At 40.3% G+C, this 21,841-nt stretch overlaps 1 protein-coding gene across 4 annotated transcripts in view; it reads right to left on the bottom strand.

The window, feature by feature from the left end:
* NPTN (neuroplastin) overlaps positions 1–21,841 on the bottom strand; it is a 104,924-nt gene that overhangs the window by 59,883 nt on the left and 23,200 nt on the right. For all 4 annotated transcript variants that reach the window (XM_077123843.1, XM_077123844.1, XM_077123842.1 and 1 more), the window contains exons 2-4: positions 13,255–13,602; positions 7,801–7,978; positions 4,537–4,631 (exon numbers count right to left, since the gene is read on the bottom strand). In XM_077123843.1, the coding sequence (XP_076979958.1) occupies positions 4,537–4,631; positions 7,801–7,978; positions 13,255–13,602 (621 nt within the window). The remainder of the gene's footprint in view (positions 1–4,536; positions 4,632–7,800; positions 7,979–13,254; positions 13,603–21,841) is intronic.

Here is a 21,841-nt window from a genome sequence, read left to right as displayed (position 1 = left end):
TCCAAGACACTTCATCTGTGCTGTAGTCAAAATAAAGGTGTGGCTGAAGGGAGAGGCAGAGTCAAGATCTGCTATTAGCCAAGGGCTAAAACCCAAGAAGGAATATGGATTTGGTCAAAATGGAAGGAAGAAAGATGTTGGCTTTTGGCTCAATATGCCTTTGCCACACAGAATAAATTCATTACTGACTGTGAAGATGAAAACAGTCCAGAACTTGTACTGCTTTCTGTAGATGAAGCGTTTCTCTTTTCTACAGGTGAAACCACTGAGCAGGATGCAGTGAAGTTTCCTCTGAAGCTGTATACTAGAGTCATCGGGAGTGTTTTTAAAAAGCCTTGTGCCCTGGCCATATGCCATACAAATTAAATCAAGTTTGAGAACCACTGCTCTAACCATTTGAGGTCAACAGACTACAAGGAGGGAGTGTTCCCCATAAGTTAGGGAGTTGAATGGATGGAAGTGTAGGAAAGCATTTTCCAAGTTGAGAAACTGCCAATTACCACTACTAGGAAATTGAGCTTAGAAATCATTTCCTTCAACATTCAAATCTCTCTTTTCAGAGACCCACAGAATGTCAGAGCCATAAAGGTCAAAGGAACCCTAAAGATCATCTATCTCATCCTACTTTTTCATCATATATCTGGGGAAGCTGAGGCCCAAGGAAAGAAAGTGACCGGTAAGGGTCACAGTGAGTTTAATGTCAAAGCCAGAATCAGAGTCAATTTCTTCAAACTCTCCATCCAGGGCCTTTTAATTGTTGTATGTGCAATAAAGCAGTGTGGATAAGCAGGCAGGAGCACAAGCTCTGGCACTTAGAGAGCTAAGGTGAAAACCCTGGCTCTGCCAGTTGTCACACTGAGCGAGTCATTTACATCCCCTTGAGCCTTGATTTTCTCCTCCTATAAAGTGGTGGTGATAAAAGAATTTACCTTATGGAGTTGTGTAGTCTAAAGGACAGGAGAAGAACATGAACTATATTTAGCTTTGTGTCTGACACAGTGTACAATAACACTAGCTGTTCTTATCAAGGAAGGTCAGGTAGCACTGTAAGAGAGGAAAACAAAGAGTAGGTTTAGCTATTTGGGCTGAGGGTGATGTTCAAAATGTCTCAGAAGCTTCAAGGTATAATTAAGCTTCCAATGACTTCTTAAGTAGTGGCAGTTCTGAGTCAGAATCAGCTTTGCCAATAGCTCTGACCTAAAGGATGTCAAAACCTCTAAGCATCCTCACCTGTCAAACTAGGTGGCTTTTCCTGCCTACCAAATGAAGAAATAACCAGGAAAATGCTTTGTATGCTGAAACTGCTGTACAAATGTGACGTGTACTATTACTTTAATAATGATATTCATCAGCAGCATTATACAGTCCATCTCAGTCACTTTGAACTTTGATATCACATTGCCTGGAAAGTCTGACAATAGAGTAGGAAACAAGGAAGCAGGGCAAGGTCACTTACAGAAATCCTATCATTTAGTCATAATGTCCAAATGGACAGCAAGCAAATTAGGGGGGAGACAAACAAGATCAACCTTGGCTCTAGCAGCCACCAAAACACTGAAACTCATTCAGATACCCTATGAAAAATAACACTGGGTCTAATAAGACACTACCAAACCTTTCTGGGGCTGAGAATGTGCCTTTCACAAGGGACAGTGGCATGATCTTTGCAGAAAATCTGATGATCAAATTCTTTTCTAAAAGTAGCAACACAACTCAAATTCCTTGTTTCTTGGATTAATCAAAATGGCTGAGGGATGAAAACAGGGAGTCATGAGAGGGATTTTCTCTTTTACTTTATCAAAATTTTTTATTTTGCTTTTTGGGGAGCACAGTTTTTAATTTTAGAAAAGGAAGGAAAGGGGACAGGCAAAGGAGGTAAAAGGTAGAACAGTTAAAGAATTAGGGGAATAAAAAATTTCAGTATCCATTCATGAATTCTCTATGATAAAGTGTGGTATCTCTGGAAGACAATCTCTGGGGAGTCAAAAAGTTGGGGAAAGGGATGCTTCCCCAGAGTTATTTAAGCCAATCCCCAGGGGAGGCCAGGCTATGCGATAGAGGTTTCAACAAGGCCCAGTCATTGCTGTTTCTTCCTCCTACCCAGCCCTGTTCCATCTCCTACCTGCAGCTTATGTGCAGGTCACCTGTCAAATACCTAAGAAATGTAATCCTAAATAGTAATAGTGTCTTCTTGTTTACACTGTACCTCATTCTTACCCTCTAGAAAAAGAGAGAAAGAAAAAAATACTACAAGAGATGCAGGCCTTCCCTGCTACAAACAGATACTACCACTCCCAAAGTTGCTTTCTTGACAGGCTATGGTATAAAAGCACTGTCACCTCAGAGATATTTCCTTGTGTCTCTCCCTCTGATTTCTTCAGACTTCTTTTATTTTGTACATCACAGATAACTCAAGATTTGGTAATCTGACAGATAATTTCCAGTCCCTGGCAAGTATAAATCCTTCACTCCCCCATAGTACTGAGGCCAAACAACACCCCAAAGTTCTGAACTGTAGGAAAAGCCACATGGGGAAGAAAAGGGCTGAATGTACGATAAGCGCTGAAGAAATATGTATGTATATATGGTATGGATTACAACTGCCTTGGAATGCTAATTCAGTTAAAACCACAACTGAGGAAGTCACCTAGACTCTTTTCAGCAAAAAGGTCAACTGGTGTGCCCTGAACACCTGAATGTCACTCTTCTCGTGTACCACTTTTCACCTATTACTCAGCAGACTTTTAAAATCACTATATTTATAAAAAGAGGATAAGTACCTCTTGCTTTCCACCCTGGAGGCACTGAGGGAATAAAATGAGTTGCTAAGAAAATGCTTTGGAATTCACACACATACTCCACTCTAAACGCAAGGCAGTTTTTCTACTCCAACCACAATCAGAAACTGGTTTAGAATATGATCCTGGATCTATGGCCTGTGCGGATTCAGTTCTTCACAAATATCGTCACATAAACGTTCATGATCTTTCATACGCAACTATCCATAACCTGAAAGACAAGATATTAAGCACTGGGCTATTTCTAATCAGATTTAGGAGAGGGAAGGAAGAGGAAAGACTGGAATGTCTATGAAATTTCTTGACAGATTATTACAAAGAATACATTTTAGGATTATTAAAAAAAACAGAACTCTCTCAAAGTTCACATCTTTAAAACCAGGATACTATCACTCGCTTCATCTTCCTCACAGGTCTGGAGTGCAATGAAAAGTGCAAGAGTGTGCACTAACCACCTTGGATACTGTCACACACCTCTGAGAACAGTGCTGCCTGCAGCCTCCTATTCTCTGCCTTCCTGACTGCTGCTTCACATCTGCTACAGAGAATGTGAAGAAAGGTGCCACTGACATCCCCTCAAGTAGACAAATCAGGAAGGGAAAAAAAAACACAAACCTGTTTCACACCTGAATGTTCTGCTTAGAAATCATTAACTCCAAATGAATAACAATTATAGTTAGTGAGGACTTGCAAAGGTAATGTCCTCTTTATGCTTGAAGAGGACAATAATCTACACACTACCATTTCCCTCCCTCACCCATCCTATTTCTTTGCACTTGGACTCTGTGCCAAAGGCTCAGTCTGAAATATGCAAAGCGTCAAGTCCCATAAGGCACGAACCATTTCCCTATGTAGCTCAGCTCACCCAGACTGGGAAAGGCACTTGGATGGCTTAGAGGAAATACTTTCCCACATTCTTCATGAATGCCATGAACAAAAGTGACATTCTTCAAAAAACAGATAAACCCACATCTAAGAAAATCCACTGAAGAAATAAAAAGCCCAGGTTCTCTGAACTGTTGTGAAATGTAACCAGCCTACTCTGTCTCTACAAGCCCTTCAATCATTCAGACCAGAATTAAACCTGGCTGCCCCTACATCAACTCACGTGTTAGGACTGTGTCACCAAGATATCATTTTCACTTAAAAACATTATCTAATGGAAACTTTGAATTTATCTAAACCTTTCATGAATCTACATTTTTAATCTTCCAAGTGTTCAAAGAAAGATATGAATATCTGCTATATATATTTGCCCTTTCTTTTTCCTAAATTTACCCTTCCAGCTTCTAGGGATCACACTACAGATTTAAAAGTTCCTGTCCTTCCTAATCAAACTGAAAAAGAACAGTCTTTAGCTGAACCTCAAATAGTTGCCCAACTTCACCCCAACAATGAAAAGAATATTGGACTGGGAGGCAGACCTGGGTCGTACCCTAGCTCTGCCATGCCCCACTGTGTAACACAGAGCTGGTGATTTCACTCTTCTGGGTCTCAGCCGCTTCTCTGGAATAACATGAGAAAGCTTGGATTAATGAAAGCCCAAGGTCACACAGGTAGTAAATGATGGGGCTAGGATATAAACCCGGGGAAGTAGGCTCTTGAGACTGTGGTCTTAACCATATGTCATATGGTCTCTCTTAATAGAAAGAAGAGCTTGAAGACCAGGAGTTCAATAGAAGGCAGTGTCTTGGAAAGAGAGTGAGAGACTCGAACTGCAGGCTCTGTTAGGTTATACCTTTCACTTCAATGGTGGCATTTGCTTTAGGAGCACTGACAAAGTGATATACACAGTGGTATTCGCCCGAATCCTCAGCTCTCGGCTTACTGATCCTGCAGAAATGAGAAGAAAAACCAAGTGAGGAGGCTAGGAGCAGTCAAAATAGACAACAGAAGGAAAATCAAAAGGGCAACCTGGGACCCTGCCCTCCAAATTCTGCCCCTTTCCTAATTAAGCATGTCTTACCCCTTACTGGATACCAGGAATACAAAGATGGGATGACATTCGGCCCTGAAACTCAAGTGTTCTGGTTTATTGGGAGAAAACAAGTATGTGAAAGCAAGATACCAAAATAGAGGGCTGTATAAAGTACTATAAGCTATACTCAGATAGAAGATAGAGCCATACTAAAAATTTTTGCTCATCTGGTGGTTCAAGTCAAATAAATACGAGCAGGAAAAAAAGCAAACTTTTTTCTGAGCTTCCCTAAAGACTTGATTTTGAGGAGTCCTGTTGTCCTACCCTGTGTTTCTACAGCATGTCCTTTACTATATCTACTCACTAAAGACAACAAAGATCTGCTGTCAGAGCACTGGCCACAGGGATGCCAGCTAAACTAAAGCCTCATCATAAATCCAGAGCACTGCTTGACCTGGCCCCTGCTCACCTTTCTTGCTCATTTCATGTCACTCTCCAGTCACAGCTGTCCCTTTTCAGTTTTTCAATGTGACAAGTTTGTTCCTAACACAAAGCCTTCCCACAGCTCTTCCCTTACATAGAATGTTCTTTTCATCACTCTTAGTCTGCTAACTCTTTTCCATCAGGTCTTGGCTTACACGTCACTTCCTCCCACCTCCAGTCTAAACTAAAACTCTCTCCCCTACATTCTCTCTCATTATTACCCTGTAATTTTGCAGCACTTATCACAATGTGCAATTATATATTTATGTGCTAGCCTGATTAATGTCCATATCCCCAAAAGATCAAGTTCTGTGTAAGTAGGCACTGTTTATTTGGTGTATAATTCTATACCCAGCACCTAGCAAGGTACCTGGCATACAGGAGGGGAATAAAAGAACTCAGAGTGAACAGTTATGTGCAGATCCAGACACAGTTAAGTAGAATGACAGAGAGAACTGTGACAACTGTACATAGCCAGACAGCACTTCCTCTGAATCCCACTGAATGATCCCAAACAACCTTTCTTGTACTTGAGGACCACCTTTAGACTGGTTCAGTGCACTCTGGCCTAAACATACACCAGACATAGACAGAAAGGTTGATGCGTAATTACAGAAAGTAGAGAAACAATAGCCTCCAGATCAGAGAACAAACATTTACATAGGACTGGACTCCTGCTCTTCTGCTCGATGGTTAAAAATGATACTTGTGATGGTCAAACTGCCATTGGACTAGTCAACATCTGAGAGGAACTTCTAACCTCAACCACTGACTGGTCTAATACATTTATCCATCTTACTGTTCATTCCAAAAAAAGAAACACAGGTTAAGAGACTATGGATGAAAATAATAAATAAACAAATCAAAAATAAAAATAAAAAGTTTAAAAAAAAAAAAGAGAGAGAGACTGGATGAAGTGAGAGACCATTCAGGTCCAGGAATGGTTCAGCATAGCCATAGCAGCACCATACTCTAAGAGAAGCAATCAGAGGCCTTCTCAGTTACACACAAGCAGTCTCTTTTTAATCAATATGTTCCCAATTGTAAAACAGACACAGCTGTTCCTCCAAGTCTGGAGGGAGCAGCAGCTATGTCTTCATGGTTTTGACTGATTCTAAATTCATTGAAAGAGACTTGGGAAGAAGACTCCCAAGCTTGAGGCTATACTTATGGGCTCAAAATCTCCCGTTACCAGTCCCCTACTGGGAAGCAATTAAACCAAAATGGAAAATGTCCCCTACAGGCTAAGCAGCTGAAGCATGTTTCTGAGACTGACTCCATGGCTGACTTACCAAATGGCCCAAGGGACTCATTAGCAATTTCACAAAATGAAGTAGAATACAGATTCCCTGAAAAACTCTAGTGATGCAAAACACCCTTGGAGAGCTTCAAATAAGCTTAAAAAAAAGAGGGGAAGAGTTGTTTTATACTTTCATGGTCAATACAGTATAAGGCCAAGAGAAATATAATCAGATGCCTGCTAACTTCAAAGAGGTATTATAAAAACCAAACTTGGAAGATCAAGAATAAATGCCTTTCACTCCACCCAACATCTCTATCTGATAACCAAATTTATATCAGAAAAAACTACAGTGCACATAGGTTACCAAACTTGCCCATAAATGCCATGGTACAGCAGTAAAAATAATAAACTAAATTCTAGAAAGTCAGAAGACCTAGAATCTAGCCCTAGTTCTGATACTTATTAGATACAGTATTTAATTTTGAAAGCATTCAAGAGTCACTCTTTGAGTCTTAGTTTTCTCACCTGAAAAAATGGGAATGGCTCTGCCTCACAAATTCATGTGGATCAAATAAAACAAGGGACAGGAAAAGATCTCGCTGCTGCAAAATGTTGCAGAACATCCCTGCTACTCCTGGTACACTCTCCCTGGGTGTCACTCCAGTGCTCTCTTTTTCAGCACTGCATCATCCTCCCAAGCAGGATTAGCTGATCCTCTCCAGGAAAAAACTAGTCTGAAAGGTGCAGTGCCATATGTTCTAGATCTTCCAAAAGGTACCAAATCTTTCAGGTGCTGGGTAACTCAGCCAGCAAATATCCAACTTTCTTCAAAGGCATTTCCAGGCTACCATCCCTGCCCCAGAATACTAATGAGCCCTGTAAACACTGGTCTTGATCAGGTGATGGTGATACTAAACACTCCTAAAAAGTACTCTAGGGAAATCTACCCAGTGAAAAGATCACATCACTTAATAGATGTCTTACTCTAAAAGCCCCAATACAGACTTCAATCTGATCCCTCAAAGCACTTGATTTTAGTCAAGACCTGCATACTAACCACAACTCTACTATTAACCAGCACTGTGGTTCTGAGCAAAGCATCTACTCCTGCCCTGGGTTCCTTTCTTATCATGAGAGGACCATAATTAAGTATCTCCCAAACCTTACTGCTCATTAGAATCATGTAGGAGGCTTTTATAAATTCCTGAGCTTCACACCAGATACACTGGATTAGAGTATCCATGGGAGGATTAACTACATCTTATATGTCCCTCCCACAAATGATTATGGAAAATAAATACCCAGTAAGCTCAGCCATGCCCCCTCCCATCTTCACAGGAGCTGCTAGTCCCTCTCACCTGTATTCCATGCTGCTGACATTCTTACGAGTGGCAGGGAGTTCTACCCCATTCTTTGTCCAGTAGCTGTATGAAAGGGTATGAGAGCTGGAGGTGAGGTTACATTGCAGGGTGATGGGGAGGACAGGGCTCTCTTTCTCTCGAACAATGACCTCTTCACTGGTGACAATCCTTGGCTCTGTAATAAGAGTGCACAGTGATAGTGGGCATAACCTTGCATCTTCCACAGCCCTGGCCTGAGAAGTGGATGGGATAGGAAGGGAGAGACTAGCAGAGGGAAGGCAGACAGAACCACATGAGGAATTTCACTTTACCACTTTGGAGGAAGTCAAGAAAGGAAAAACAATGATCGTAAGCAAATGACCGCTAGCGCAGACAACAGCCTGAAGACCAGTTGGCCTAGACGGAAGAGAATGGGAGTATTACAGTGCTTGTACTGGCAACAATCCACTTATGCTTTTGAGTACACCTTTTTATAAGTACCACCAACCCACTTAGCTTCAATTTAGAAAAACCAGGTGTCATGGTTAGGGACACGTGTCAACTTGGCCAAGTTGTGGTAGCTGTTCATCTAATTGGGCAAGTACTGACCTGTCTGTTGCAATGAGGACATTTCATAGGATTAGGTCATGATCATGTCAGCTGCATCCACAGCTGATTCCATTTGTAATCAGCCAAAGGGGAGTATCTTCTATAATTAGTGATGCTAAATCTAATCACGGGAAGCCTTTTAAGGAGGACTCAGAGGAGACAGGCCCCATTCCTGCTTCGGCTGGTGAGCCTCTCCTGTGGAGTTCATCCAGACCCTCCATCGGAGTCATCGGCTTCACAGCTTGCCCTGTGGATTTTGGACTCTGCTTTCCTGCGGTCACATGAGACACTTTTATAAATTTTATATTTGCAAGTGTTCCCTGTTGATTCTGTTTCTCTAGAGAACCCTAACTAATACACCAGGTTCCACCTTGCAGTTCTCAAGACAAAGGTAATATTTATATAAGTAATAAACTCCCTGTGTAGCTAGGCCTTGGAACAGTAATAAGTACAATTAGATTATAAATGTACAGCTTTTCCCATATTTAAATCTGATAAATCTTCTATGACAAACCAGTTGTGGCCATTATATTATGCAGAGAAAGGTCCTAAAAGCAAATTTCATTGTGGAAGTCTACTGCATTTCCCAAATTTTGCCAAGGCAAAATTCTAAAGGAACAATCAATTCTCTCCAGCCCATAATTATTCCCAAAATAATTTTTTTTCAGAATTGCACTTTAAAACACATTCTATTCTGAGATAATATAATGATAACCAGAGTGCAACAGGTGTTGGTATTCCGGCCTCTGAGAATTTTAGAGTTGAAAGGCTCTTAGACTAGAAAGATGAAATGACTTCCACATAGCCATGATTATTAATTATCAATGGCAAAGCTGAGCCTGAAAACACATCTGATTTAATTCTGTAGCCCCACCACCCTGCCCCCCTAAAAAATACCCACCCCTCTGACCTTACGCCCTACAATAAAGTGTACACTTTGCCTCCTTGTTCTGTCCTGAGTTAGATAACCTGGGATGACTGGTTCAGTATCTATAAAGATAACCTATTTCAGTTAACTATTATAACACAGAGCAAAAATGGTTTAAGTCACACTATATCATTCATGGAAAACTGACCTTTAGAGCAGTCTGAAAACCATTGCTAGTATTAAATTCAAAATATTTGTTTATTTCTCTTTAATCTTTTCCCAGGCTTATCTATTTTCCTACTTTTGGCCAAACATTTTCAGGTGAAGGTTAAACTAACCATCAAATAAGGTGAAGGCTAAACTAATCAGCAAATAAGAGGTTATTTGCTCTTTTTCCTTTTTGTCAATTCTTTCTCAGAAATCCTTGACTGACTACCCATTTTCCTGATCTGGCTACTTCCTGTCTACACCTCTACAGCAGTTACCCAAGGTCATTTTGTGCAGTATAGCGCTAACTTGCTGACTCCTACTCTTGAGGACAGAACTCTCCACCTCGACTGGAAGCAAGTTTTGTTCTTTGTACAGGAAGGAGAGAGGATGGGGAAAGGAAGTCATGGGATACGTGAAAAATGTAATGCCCAAGGACCTCCTAATCAATGTAACATTTTCAACTATAAAGCCATTATCTTCAAAGAAACTTGCGATAAAGCAAATCCTCAAGTTTGCTCAATTAGTAAACCAGTTCTAACTATTTTCCAACTCTGGCAGAAGAATAGTAGTTATCTTCCATTCAGCAATGGTCCTTATCTATAACATCAAACAGGGTCTCTATGTACAGATAATGGAGGCATAGCAGCCACTAAGACAGAAGCAGATGCAGGTAAACATGTTAGCGCAGTGGTGTCCTATGGTTTCCAAAACACACTGGACAGAAGCCAAGTCCCTGGGCCTTAAGAAGTCGAGCAGAACAGCTGCAAACCCTGCAATGGAAGGTGCACACACACCATCAGCAGAAAGCATCACAAGTCCAAGTAAAACCAAAACCAAGCAAAAATAAAAGAGAGAAAAAGATAGAACCAGTACTCCACAGAAGAGAAATTAAAAAATATATAAAAGCAACATTAAAATCCAAACACACTCTTATTTTTACTGAATTTTTATTATCCAATTTCATTTCTTAACCCACTTGGGACTCTCCTTCCATTTCTTCCTCTCAGACTGCCCTGAGAAAGGGTGAACTCTGAGAATGAGGCCAAGAGCCTCCAGATATTTAAATATAAGGAGACTAACATAAATGCTACTCTTACCTGTGGTGATGCAAACATCTACTGCAGCTTAGGGAGATTAAGAGGCTGATGAAAGCAAGCTGGTAGACTTTCTGCCAAGAATTCTTGGAAGGCAAAGGAAAGCACTTTTTCCCTTAAGTTAAAGATCCAGGAGCAAGTCAGCTGGGAGCAAGTAGGATAATTTAAATAGGCTTAAACACTCTGCACCATAGGAGGGAAGGTGCATTGCCTCCTGTGACTTCTCTATGTGGAAACCAATCCTGGACCAAGCTCCTTGGCCATGGTGCCACATCTGTATTTAGCAGCAGGATGAGGGTGGGGCTTTTATTTTTGTGGCCAGCCAAAGCCCAGTGAAAGTGCAAGAGTGATGAACATTGAGGAGAACCTCAAAATTTTATGTACCACAGAATCCTATTTAGAAGCAGCAGGTAGGAGCCCCTTACCCTAGTCATCATGTGTATGTGGTAGAACATGCTATGGCCAGAGAGAGACCCTAAAAACTGGGCACATTTCTATCCCTGCCTTACACTACTCAAGGAGCCTTGAGGAAAGTACTGCCAGGTGGTTATTCTTAGGAGGAAGACTTCAACCTCCTGAGAGGCAAGTGTCCTTAGGGATGCTAAGATCACAAAACAATCCAGTTACAGTTGAATTCAAGGATTAAAAAAAAAATAAAAGTCTGACTCACTAAACAGTTAATTAGGGTTAACTGACTGACAGAAAAATCCGGGAGAAACTAACTTAGCCTAGGGATTGGTTCAACTGCATGCAGACACTCCTAAGTTAGGAAGCTTGTTTTCCAATAACATGGGGGAATGCTCTGTACTCTCCAGACTGATAGGTGGGTATCTCAAAGTTTCATCTTTTTCCAGCCATCAGGCATAGCCTTTCTGGGTAGAGTCTCCTTGAATCAGGCTCCTGGAAATACAAGAACCAAATGTCCAGCCCAGTCCATGCCTATAATGTTCTACAGATTTCTGTGGCCATTTCAGTAATTCTGCTTTTATAAGGAAAGGAGCAAGGGGGCAGGAAAAGGAGACGTGCAAGGGAAAAAAATTGTTAAAAAAAGAAAAATTGCTGGGTTAATGTTCCCCGTTTTCACACAGACAAGATTTTCTTTTCTCTTTTCCAGAAGCAGGTGCTCTGATTCAACAGCTGTCACCTGCAGCAGCCTCTCCTCTTGCTCCTGAGGCCTCTTCCTTTTCATTGGGATTTTTTGACTTGCAACAAAGAACAGCAATTTCCTACTTTCCATATAAACATATAGATTCAAGGCCAAAGTCATATCACCTCCTGTATTATTACCAGATTCTTCATAAAGGTATTTTACTATTTTTACTTACTCTTCTAAATCAATCAGTTCTTTAAGCTAGATCTTCCTCCTTGAAGGGAAGGAGGAAAAATCCAGAGGATCTTTCCATTAAATAGATAACTTCCCTCCAAGTATAATGATGTCTGATGTGAGGTTAGAACTTTTCCTGGCCAGAAGCACTGGCTCTGTGGTGACAACTCCCTTCCTCTCCTCCACTATATGAAGTTGCAAGTCACTTTTCAGAAGAAGTGCTACTCCTATGTCAGATGTGTACCTGTACCTGCTACACTAGGTGAAGGGAAGGATTCGGAGCCAGCTGATCATCAGCTGATTCTCATCACAGGAACAGCATTAGAATTTAGTTTTCTCTTTGTCCAAGCCACACATAAAAGGCCAGTGTGAAATGGCTTCCAAATGACTTCTGGGACAGCCAGTCTCTTACATGACGAGCACTGTGCTAACACTCAGTCATCAGAGTCAAACGGATCAAATCCAACTCTGACTTCAAGACAGTGTGGTAGGGTTTTAATACTTTGCAACTTAGTGTGCCTGGCTTCTCATAGCAAGATGTATGGAGGAAATCTCCGACTGCTGCTTTGAAGAGAACAGGAGACCAGTGAGGAGTGTACTGCTACAGTGGAGAGCTGTTATCAGAAGTACATGCTACTGTTTTTAGAAAAGAAAAAAGAGCTAGAACTGTGGGAATATCCAAGCTTACATGCCACCCAACAACCAAAACACACCACCACATTTCATCCATGGCAACGTTCCCATCACAGAACAAGATGACACCAAGTCACAATGAGGGAAGAAGCTGGGCAGACACAAATTTAAAACCATACAAGTGAAGGCAGCTGCTCAGAGAGCTTCAAACAGATGAACAGAAGAAATAAAAAGTAGTTATATTGGGGAGAGAAACAAAAATAGAAAGGCACCAGAGAAGAAATCAGCAAGAGGATAGCAGGAAACCTACTATAAAATTAAAGGGGAGGGAAAGAAATAATTTCAACACTACCCTGGTTTGACTGTGTGGTTTTGTGAGTTTTCAACTTTTTTTAACCTCCCCAGTTCCCACTCCCCACCTCTCCCCAGTGCAGATGATTTTGGACAGTCACGAATTTCCCCAAGTTCTTTGTTCCTGAGGAGAAAGACACAGAGAAGGTTGGGGGATAAGGAAGGAAGAGAGGAGGATGGCAAAGAAGGAAAAAATAAAAAAAAAAGTTGCCACAGATGTTTTCATAAACTACAACCAGAAGGGTTGTGGGTTTGAAAAAACGAAGACAAGGAGGGGGAGGGGTGAGTGATCATACTGGGGAAGAGGGAAAGGAAGCAGAAGGGAAGGGTCATTGGGCCACCTCTATGACTACAGTACTACTACTGTAGGGTGCTGGACTCACTCTGAAGGACGCTTATGGTGGCCTGGGCTCGAATCCATGTTATGGAAGGGTTTTGCCTCAAGTCATTCCTCTTGGGGTCGTTGCTGGCCCTGCACTCGTAAGTCCCAGAGTCCTCCAAGGTGAGCCGGGTTATTCTCAGCACACTCACGCCGTTTGACCCGTAGGCGGTGTTTACGGTGACACGGCGCTTCCGAGCACCGTCCCACAGCTGTCTGAAAGACTCTGCCCGGTTGACTTCTGCGTACCACCACTGGATCTCTGGCGTGGGGCTCCCGACCACGTCACAGTACAGCTCAAAGGCGTCCCCCGTGAGCTTAGTTTCTGACATGGGCGACTTGACAAACCCAGCTAGAGGGAGGGGGAGCAGGAATGCAGTGACAGGCCAATCAGAAAAAAAAGAATCAACAGGTGTTAATAGTAATTTAAAGAAAAGAAAAGAAAAAAGCAAATGAGTTGCAAAGAACAAAAAAGGATTTATTTTTAAACTATAGAGAGACAGTAATAGCAATTCATACAAGCTTTTAGAAAGAACCACCCTGAGAAGCTTATGAAGCAAAGGCAGGCTAATTACAAGCTGGGGCAGCCCAGGTGCTGGCCAGGCAGAAGCAAGCCCACTAGAAAGCATTGTAGCAATGGGCCCAGCTGGTAGGAATGAGAAAGCCTAAAGTCTTAGGAAAGTCTCTTTCCTTAGAGCACAAACCATTACCTTTTCAAACTCTGCTCTAATGAAGCAAGATAACCGGAAGTAGGCAGTAGGATGGGTGAACACTTGGTTAGAGATGTAATGTGTTTGTAGGCCTCAACAAAGAGTATTAAGTGACCTACTGGCACCTTCTCTTGGGAATAAAGAGCCAAAATTTCAACTGAAAAGGAGACAAACTTGTCTCTAGTGCAGGATTCTGCCCTGAGTTCAGATTAGACTTTTCCCTGGGCCTATGGCAAACAACCAGTGGCTTGTGACTAAGCAGCCTCTATCTGCATACAGACTCTCAAGCACAGGAGGACAGGACAATCTGTGCTTATAACCAGAGTTAGAATTCTACACAGGCCCACTTAGAAGTAGAACCGACAATAACAGCAACCCAACTCACTGCAAGTGAATGGAGCGGATTATACTCTTCATAATCCTCAGAATCCGTATCACTAGAAAATGTTCTGAAAAGCCAGTCGTAGATAAAACCATGATACCTGATAGGCTCTCTCTACATAGTTTAGTTACCTGGCCTCTAGAAATCAGCTCATGAAGAATGGAAAATGAATTAAATTCTATGGTGAAGGTCAGGCCTTAACCAACACTGCCAGGCACTGCCCTGAAACTGAAGTTGATGCCTACTTCCACTTGCCCATAATTTGCTTGAGGTTACACTTTCACAAGAAAAAAAGTGGCAATGGCAGAAAGAGCTTATCTGAAAACTCTGGAGCTGGGTCCATAGAAAACCAAATCACAGTGCAAGCATACTCTCTTTCTCACCCATTCATTCCACCTAGCCTCATTCAGCCTTTGTACCAACTCAGGCAGTGTCTTAAGGTATGGGCAAGATGCTAAGAGAGGATGTTCTGGGTAGATAGGCAACTTTCCCTTGGAGGCTTGCCAAGGGCAAAGCCAACTCCTCTGCAGCAAGCAGAGAGCAGGGCAGGATTTGCCAACATTAGACTGAGAACATTCCAGAGGAGAAGTATAAATTAAATTAATTACATAGAATAGTTTTCATATAGCCTAAAAGTCAAGGAATATAACAGGACAGGCTATAATTGAGCCTGTTCAATGGAGATATGTCTATAGCAGTATTTGCCTTTGGAGATAAACCCCACCCCACAGATCTGAGAATGGTAAGAGAAGTAACTATACTTACTCATGTAGAGGTCAAGACCTCCAAATTCACACTAGTCTTTAAACCCCTGGGGAGGGCAGGATGCAGTTAACAAACTTAGGCTAAATGTTCTGCCTTGAAAATGCCATTCTAAACTATCTCTTCAGAGTCAATGCCAGGTCCTTGTAAGGAACTATCTACCTGAAGCTCCAAGAAGCCAAAAAGATATCATTCTCAGATGCAGAGGAAGTTTTAGAATTACAGAAATGAAACACCAAGCCCTTGCATGAAGAACTCTGCTCACTTCCAGATAAAGTAGTATCCAAGGAGCCATGTCTCAGTCAGTCTCGCAAATTGCCATCTTCCCACCTGACAAAGTAAATGGCAACTAATACAAATAAATACAACACAAATCTCACATTCTCTGTGAACTCAGGGCATTTATGGCCTCTCAAACGCTGTGATTATGCACTAGAAATCTGTAAGGGGATTTGTTCTTATTTTTTGCCTTGTGAGCTGCTTAGATTTAAGCCCATTTATCAATCTGTTGACCACACTAACATATATGAAGTACCTGCAAATATGTTCAGAACCACCAAGAGCCCATGCAATTTCAACACCACACAATTCAAAGGTAATTGAGAAACAGCCTTAACACAATTCCCATTGTGCAGATGAACTAGTCACTCAACCTGACATTACCACATCTGGGCAAGAAAACCTTGCTTTAAGGACAGAAGAAGGGACTAGTGTTGTAATTTAGTTTAATTTTCTACCTGTGCAGAGAATATTGGGACAAAGTAAAAATGTTCTCTGAATTAGTAAATTATACAATGTATATTTAAACAAGGTTATTTAAAAACAAGACAAAAATCCCTTAAAATACTGACAAGGGACATCTTTCTGTGCTCTCTCCCAAAGCCATTACTATTATTATCAGATGTATCTATCAGCAGGTAACATTTTCTATGTATGCATTATGTGCTGAGTAATGTGCTAAGCATTTTATATTAATTAGCTCACTTAATCTTCACAACTGTTTTAAAAATGGGGAAACTAAGGCACCCAAAAGTTAAGTATCTTGCCCATACTCACAAGCTATCTAGAAGATTCTGACCTGTAATCCAGATGTGTTGAAAGCCAAAAGCACGGTTTTGTAACACTTCACAACTGCAGACAATGGGTCTTACTAAGCCAGAAACTATTTTTGTAGCTTCTTAAAGGTTTAAATTATGCTTTGTTGCCACTTTATTAAATTAATGAATGAATAATTCCTGACTACAAAAAGCGAGGAACCCATCATTGGGTTCCTTAACGTTATAATCCTTTAACAGAGCAGGCTACAACTGAGCCTGTTCAATAAAGAACTCCATTTATATCTACAGCATTATTTGCCTTTGGAGATAAACCCCACCCCACAGATCCAACAATAAACTATACTTACTCATGTAGAGGTCAAGACCTCCAAATTCACACTAGTCTTTAAACACTTAGAACCTGGGGAGGGCAGGGATGCAGTTTTAGTATGCTTAGACTAAATGTACTGCCTTGAACAACTTATTCTTCATAGTATTTTTAAAGAGATAAAGGTACAAATGACTTCGGAGGGGAGGGAGAACAGGAGGAGAGACTGCCCCCTTGTCTGATTATTCAAATGCCCTGCTCTTGAGAAGGCTGGCTTCAGAGGAAGAAAGATGCATTTCTCTGGTGTGCTGGTCATATGCCAAGTTAATAAAGGGTAGCATCTTATATTTTTATAAAACTTCAGTTTACAAAGTGCTTCCATATACATATCTCATTTCATTCACGTAAGTTCACAAGGTTCATAGGGTAGAAGCAGAAGCAGGTTCATTACTTGCCCAAGATCACTTATGTGACTAATCCTCAGTGGAGGTGGGACTAGAAACCAGGTCTTCCAGCTCTTAGACTAGGGCTCTTTCCAATAAACTATACTGCCTCCAAACAAACCTAGTAGGAGATTCCTTGATAGCTGAATGCTCATCAAAAATCATGAAAACAGATTTATCTCCCCTTCTAGCCCTGGGGAAAAAGGGATGGGAGGACTCAATCTTTACACAGCATGGTGAAATCACAATCAGCAAAGAAGAGTTATTAGTAACCATCTACCTCATTATCCATCCAAAATTAGCTCCAATTCAGGAGAGGAGACCAACCAGCTCTCAGCAGCAGCAGGAGGCAGGCAGCTCAGAGCCTAACTCACTGTCCTGCCTTTCATTTCCAAAAAGTTTCAAACAAGTATATGCCCTTAACATGAAAACACACAACTGCCTAAAATGGAGATGCCAGCAGAGGCATTTGTTTGATTTCCAGGTGAAAGCTTATCCGATATTTCGGAAAAATCCTAAATTTCAAAAAGCAACTTCCCTCCCTCCCACCCCACCATAATCTCCACTACTGTCATCAGTGACCTCAACAGACCTCAAACAGTTTTGAAAAGTACTAATGTCAATGCATTCAGTTCAACAATGAAAAAGAGAGGAAATGAACATGATTACTGGCTTCGGGAGAGGGAAGGAGAAAAACTGGGAGTGAGAGAGATGGCAGGCAGATCACAAAAAAATGGAGGCAGCAAAACTGGGAAAAGAGTAATGTAAAATTGCATAACTAGTGGTGGGGGATGGGAGGCAATGACAGCTGGGGCTAGCAGCCGGAGAAAAAAGAGGAGTTGAGGCACCCTCTGGCAGGAAAAACTGGATGTATAGATATGCAGCAGAGGGTGAGAAGAAAAAGGGAACACAGAAGAGCAAGTTGAACCCAAATTCCTTTTTGCTGCTTTTACATATGCCCTAACAGAGCAAAAAATAAGCTTAACCTAGACCCAGAGGGGAGTGAGCGTCAGGGATTTTTGCAGCTGAAGTTCTTTTTTTACCTGCAGGGCAATCACTGAACAGGTAGTAAAACTAACTTCTCTCTTCTCCCTCAGCTGACTACTGCCTAGCTTGCATTTATCACTTTTTTTTTTTTTTAATTAAACAGCTGTTCCTTCAAGCCCCTTTTTACCACTATCCCCTGTGGTGGTTCATGCTATTCTCTCCTTCATGCCTCATGATAAAAAAGAAATGACAGACAAGGACATAAGAGCATCTCTTCCTCTTACAAACCCTCTCTCTCTCTCTCTCTTTCTCTCTCTCTCTCACACACACACACAAATCATCTACCTCAAAAAGAAGATTGAGCAAGACTCACCAACATCTAAATTTGTGGTTACAGGGACTATGAGTTTTTTAAAAATTTATCTAAATGACCCTTAACTGCAGTAAAATTTGAACATACACAGCATATGGTACAGTCTGTCTATCCTGCTAATTTAAGAAACAGCTTATTTGTCACTATTCAGTAATACCAAAGACAGGCAGATCATAAGTCTGTATATACCCATTCCGTTTGTTCTGACTAAGGGTAAAAGAAGCTAGAGGCCCTGGGAGTGGATGAAAATGGGGTAACCTCATTTTCTCAGCAAGAAAGGAGGTATATGGGTCTTATCTCATGAATCAGTCTGATCTCTAGGTAGAAGTGGAAGCAATTACAAAGCATATTCCAAATTCAAATCCACTACTTTCACAGTTACAGAAATGACAAGGGCTTAAAAATTAAGAATAACTCCTTCCCAGTTTCTAAATCATGGCCAATTCTTTATTCTGAAATTATAACATAAAAAATGGCTAAAGGAGGTAGCCTGGCCTACTTTAACTGGCCTTCAGCTTTGGAGAAATAGGGAAATCTAGTTCGTGCCAAGAGAGACTATATAGTTTAGGGATTAAAAGCAGCAAATTCTAAAATCGGATTGCCTGGTTCATATACAGGCTTTGCCACTAAACTCTGTCACCTTAGGCAAGTGACCTAACCTCTCTGAGCTTCAGCTCCTAATCTGTAAACAGGGCAAATAATAGTAGCAACATTATACAGTTACTGCAAGGATTACATGTGATAACATAGCTCTTAAAACAGTAGCTGCCATATAGTTAACATTCAATAATGTTAGCTATTATATGTCTCCATAGAAATAAATGCTAAACACATGCACTAACCTTCAGCACTGTGCCCATAACAGGTTGGAAAATACAAACTTTACATCCAAATGAGTTCAAACTTGGACCATTCTTTCAAGAAACAATGAAAAATTTGCCTTAACCTTTCTAATACATGACTAACAATGCAAATGTTACTACAGAAGGCAAAGAAAAAGAAGAGAATTCTTATTTCTTCCTATCCTTACAACAAACTAGAATGGGGAGAGCATTAATAGCATACACATATATGAAGACTCAAGGACTTAGCAAACATTATGAGTCATCATCATCAGCTATTAAATCTGAGATTTATGAACAATGTAGAAAGCCCTCGAATAATGAAAAGGAGGCAGTATAAGATTTTCCTTAAAAACAACAACAAAACAAAGTAAAGAATAAACCAACCAATATATGTCAGCTGCTTAACAATGATAAAGGGAAAGATATTCAATATTGGTTAGGTCAACCTGTGAATCCACAAATGTAAAATAAGAAGATAGTTACATGCTTTTAAGACTGTTACATGATGTCAGCTTAGTTTATCAGTCTAAGAAATAGTGTCAGCTTTTGAGTCAGTATCTCCACCACTTAAATGCTCTTGACTTTGAGCAGTTTCTTCAAATATAAAATGGAAATGATGCCACCTAGTTTGTAGGATAATTGTGAAAGTCATGTAACATACATGGTTTTGTAAATGGTAAAACTCAATGCAAATGTTAAATTAACTTAGGACAGACAAAGGAGCAGCATCTGTCATGACTAATATATTCTTTAACAAAGATTTCTATTCAGGTCTGCAGCATTCCCAATGACAAACTAAAGCAAGCATGATGTACCTAGACGTGTGGGTCTTAAAAAGCCAGTGACCCAAAAAAGAAAAAGTTTAAAAAATCCTACTCCAGAAAAATATCTCACAAACAAAATTTTGCATATAACTTTAGGTTATATGTTTCATACTGGTGAGTCTAGATTGTACTGTTGTTGGATCAGTAGTAGACAGGTAAATGTCTCTATTAAGCCAAGAGCTCACCTTATAGGGAAATGGGCCATGGTTTAGAACATCTGGGTGGGAGTCTTCAACCACTTCTTCAACCTCAGTCTCCTCATCTGAAAAATGGGGATAATAATTCCTACCTTCTTCACAAGGTCATGGCAAGGTGCACATGAACAATGTATATAAAATTACTTTGTAAACCTGCGAGAGCCATAAATATTATACAAGATGGCAGTTTTATGCAAGTTCTCCGTAACATAAAGGAAGATCTAAACCAGTCCTGAGTGTTCTGCTGAGGTACCTCAAAAGCAGTAAAGGAAAAAGTGGGAGGCAGCACTCAGAGATTTACCCATGGGGGGTGGTTTGGAGTCCACTGAATTTAACTTAAAAAAAAAAAAAAAAAAAAAAAAAGGTTGAAAACCAATGACCCAAAAAATCAACCCGTTTCAAATAGAAAGAGATATTGGATAAGGTAAGGTCACCAAAATTAACAAAAATGATTTGGAATAAATTCCGGTTTTAAAAAGACAACCTTATAAAAATAGAACTTGACACCAGATCTAAAAAACAAAAAGGATTAGAATGTTTTAACAGCAAAGAGAAGAATTAGCTCAGAACTGACCCACTCGCCCATTTCTTCCTGCATGTCTAACATGTCCCAGGTCTCACTAGTATTTGGCTATGATCCTTAATAACCTCACAGGCACTCTACAGACTGAAAGGTCTGCTTATATGTTATTTATCACAATAGCCTAACCATTCAGTCTAGGCTTTTATAGTCCTCAGCTTCACTGTCAAAGATACTCCTTGAAACCAACATTTTTTCCAGACTTCAGGAAGGAAAGTTGCATTTTAATTTTATCTTGAGCAAATATAGTAAGATCCAAGAAAGTAAGGCTGATTGTAATAATATTTCAAGGTCCTATTTTGATTTTATATGAAAATGACCCTCTAAAAACTAAGGGAAAAAATTCAGCAGCTATAAACTGCTGTCAAGCCAGTCTTCATAAAACTCGAATAAAATCACTTTCTAACTCCACAAACAGTATTCAAACTGCTTGTACATAAAGGAAAAGTGCTACTTTTGCTAGCTAGTATAATCCAAGGATGAATCAGAGGAAGCAAAGAGACACAAAGCAGCTGTATCTCAAAGAGTTGCTAATGAAAGGTTTGGTTCAAATAGTAAAACCCTTCCATATTTAAGCAAATGTTCATAAAAGCTCTCTTATCCCAAAAGCAGTAAAAATATATCCATGGGCCAACCTAGAACTACACCTAATATGGAGTATTAAAGTCAGAAACTATTTTTTTCTTTTTTAGAAAAATGTTAAAGAGCACTTTAATAGTGTGCCTCCACTGGCTCTCCAGTTAAGATTTATTAAAGGTAAAATAAAAACTATATACTGGAAAATCTGAATACTCTATTCTCATAGTCTTGGGTAATCAGTAAAAAAGCTAACCTCCCCTAATATCTATTTTTGTGAAATGTACTTGTCTAGAACACAGAATAACTTCTGATAATAAACTCAGTTTGTCTCTAACAACGTAACATGCCACCAATCACGAATGAAATGTTAAAGATAATTTATCTCAACTCCAAAGGATAATAATCTACCTCATTCTTCTATTATCATATACCCCATGAGTATGACTGTGAAGACAAGAAGTCCAAGTTGACAGTCAAGATAAAATCTAAAGATATTTTAACTAAAGGAGGTAAAAAGTCTCTCCTATCCCCCATCCTTTTAACC

The sequence above is a fragment of the Tamandua tetradactyla genome, chromosome 12 (genome assembly GCF_023851605.1).
Source record: "Tamandua tetradactyla isolate mTamTet1 chromosome 12, mTamTet1.pri, whole genome shotgun sequence".
NCBI classification, from domain to species: Eukaryota; Metazoa; Chordata; class Mammalia; order Pilosa; family Myrmecophagidae; genus Tamandua; species Tamandua tetradactyla.
This window is presented reverse-complemented; position numbering and strand designations above follow the sequence as displayed.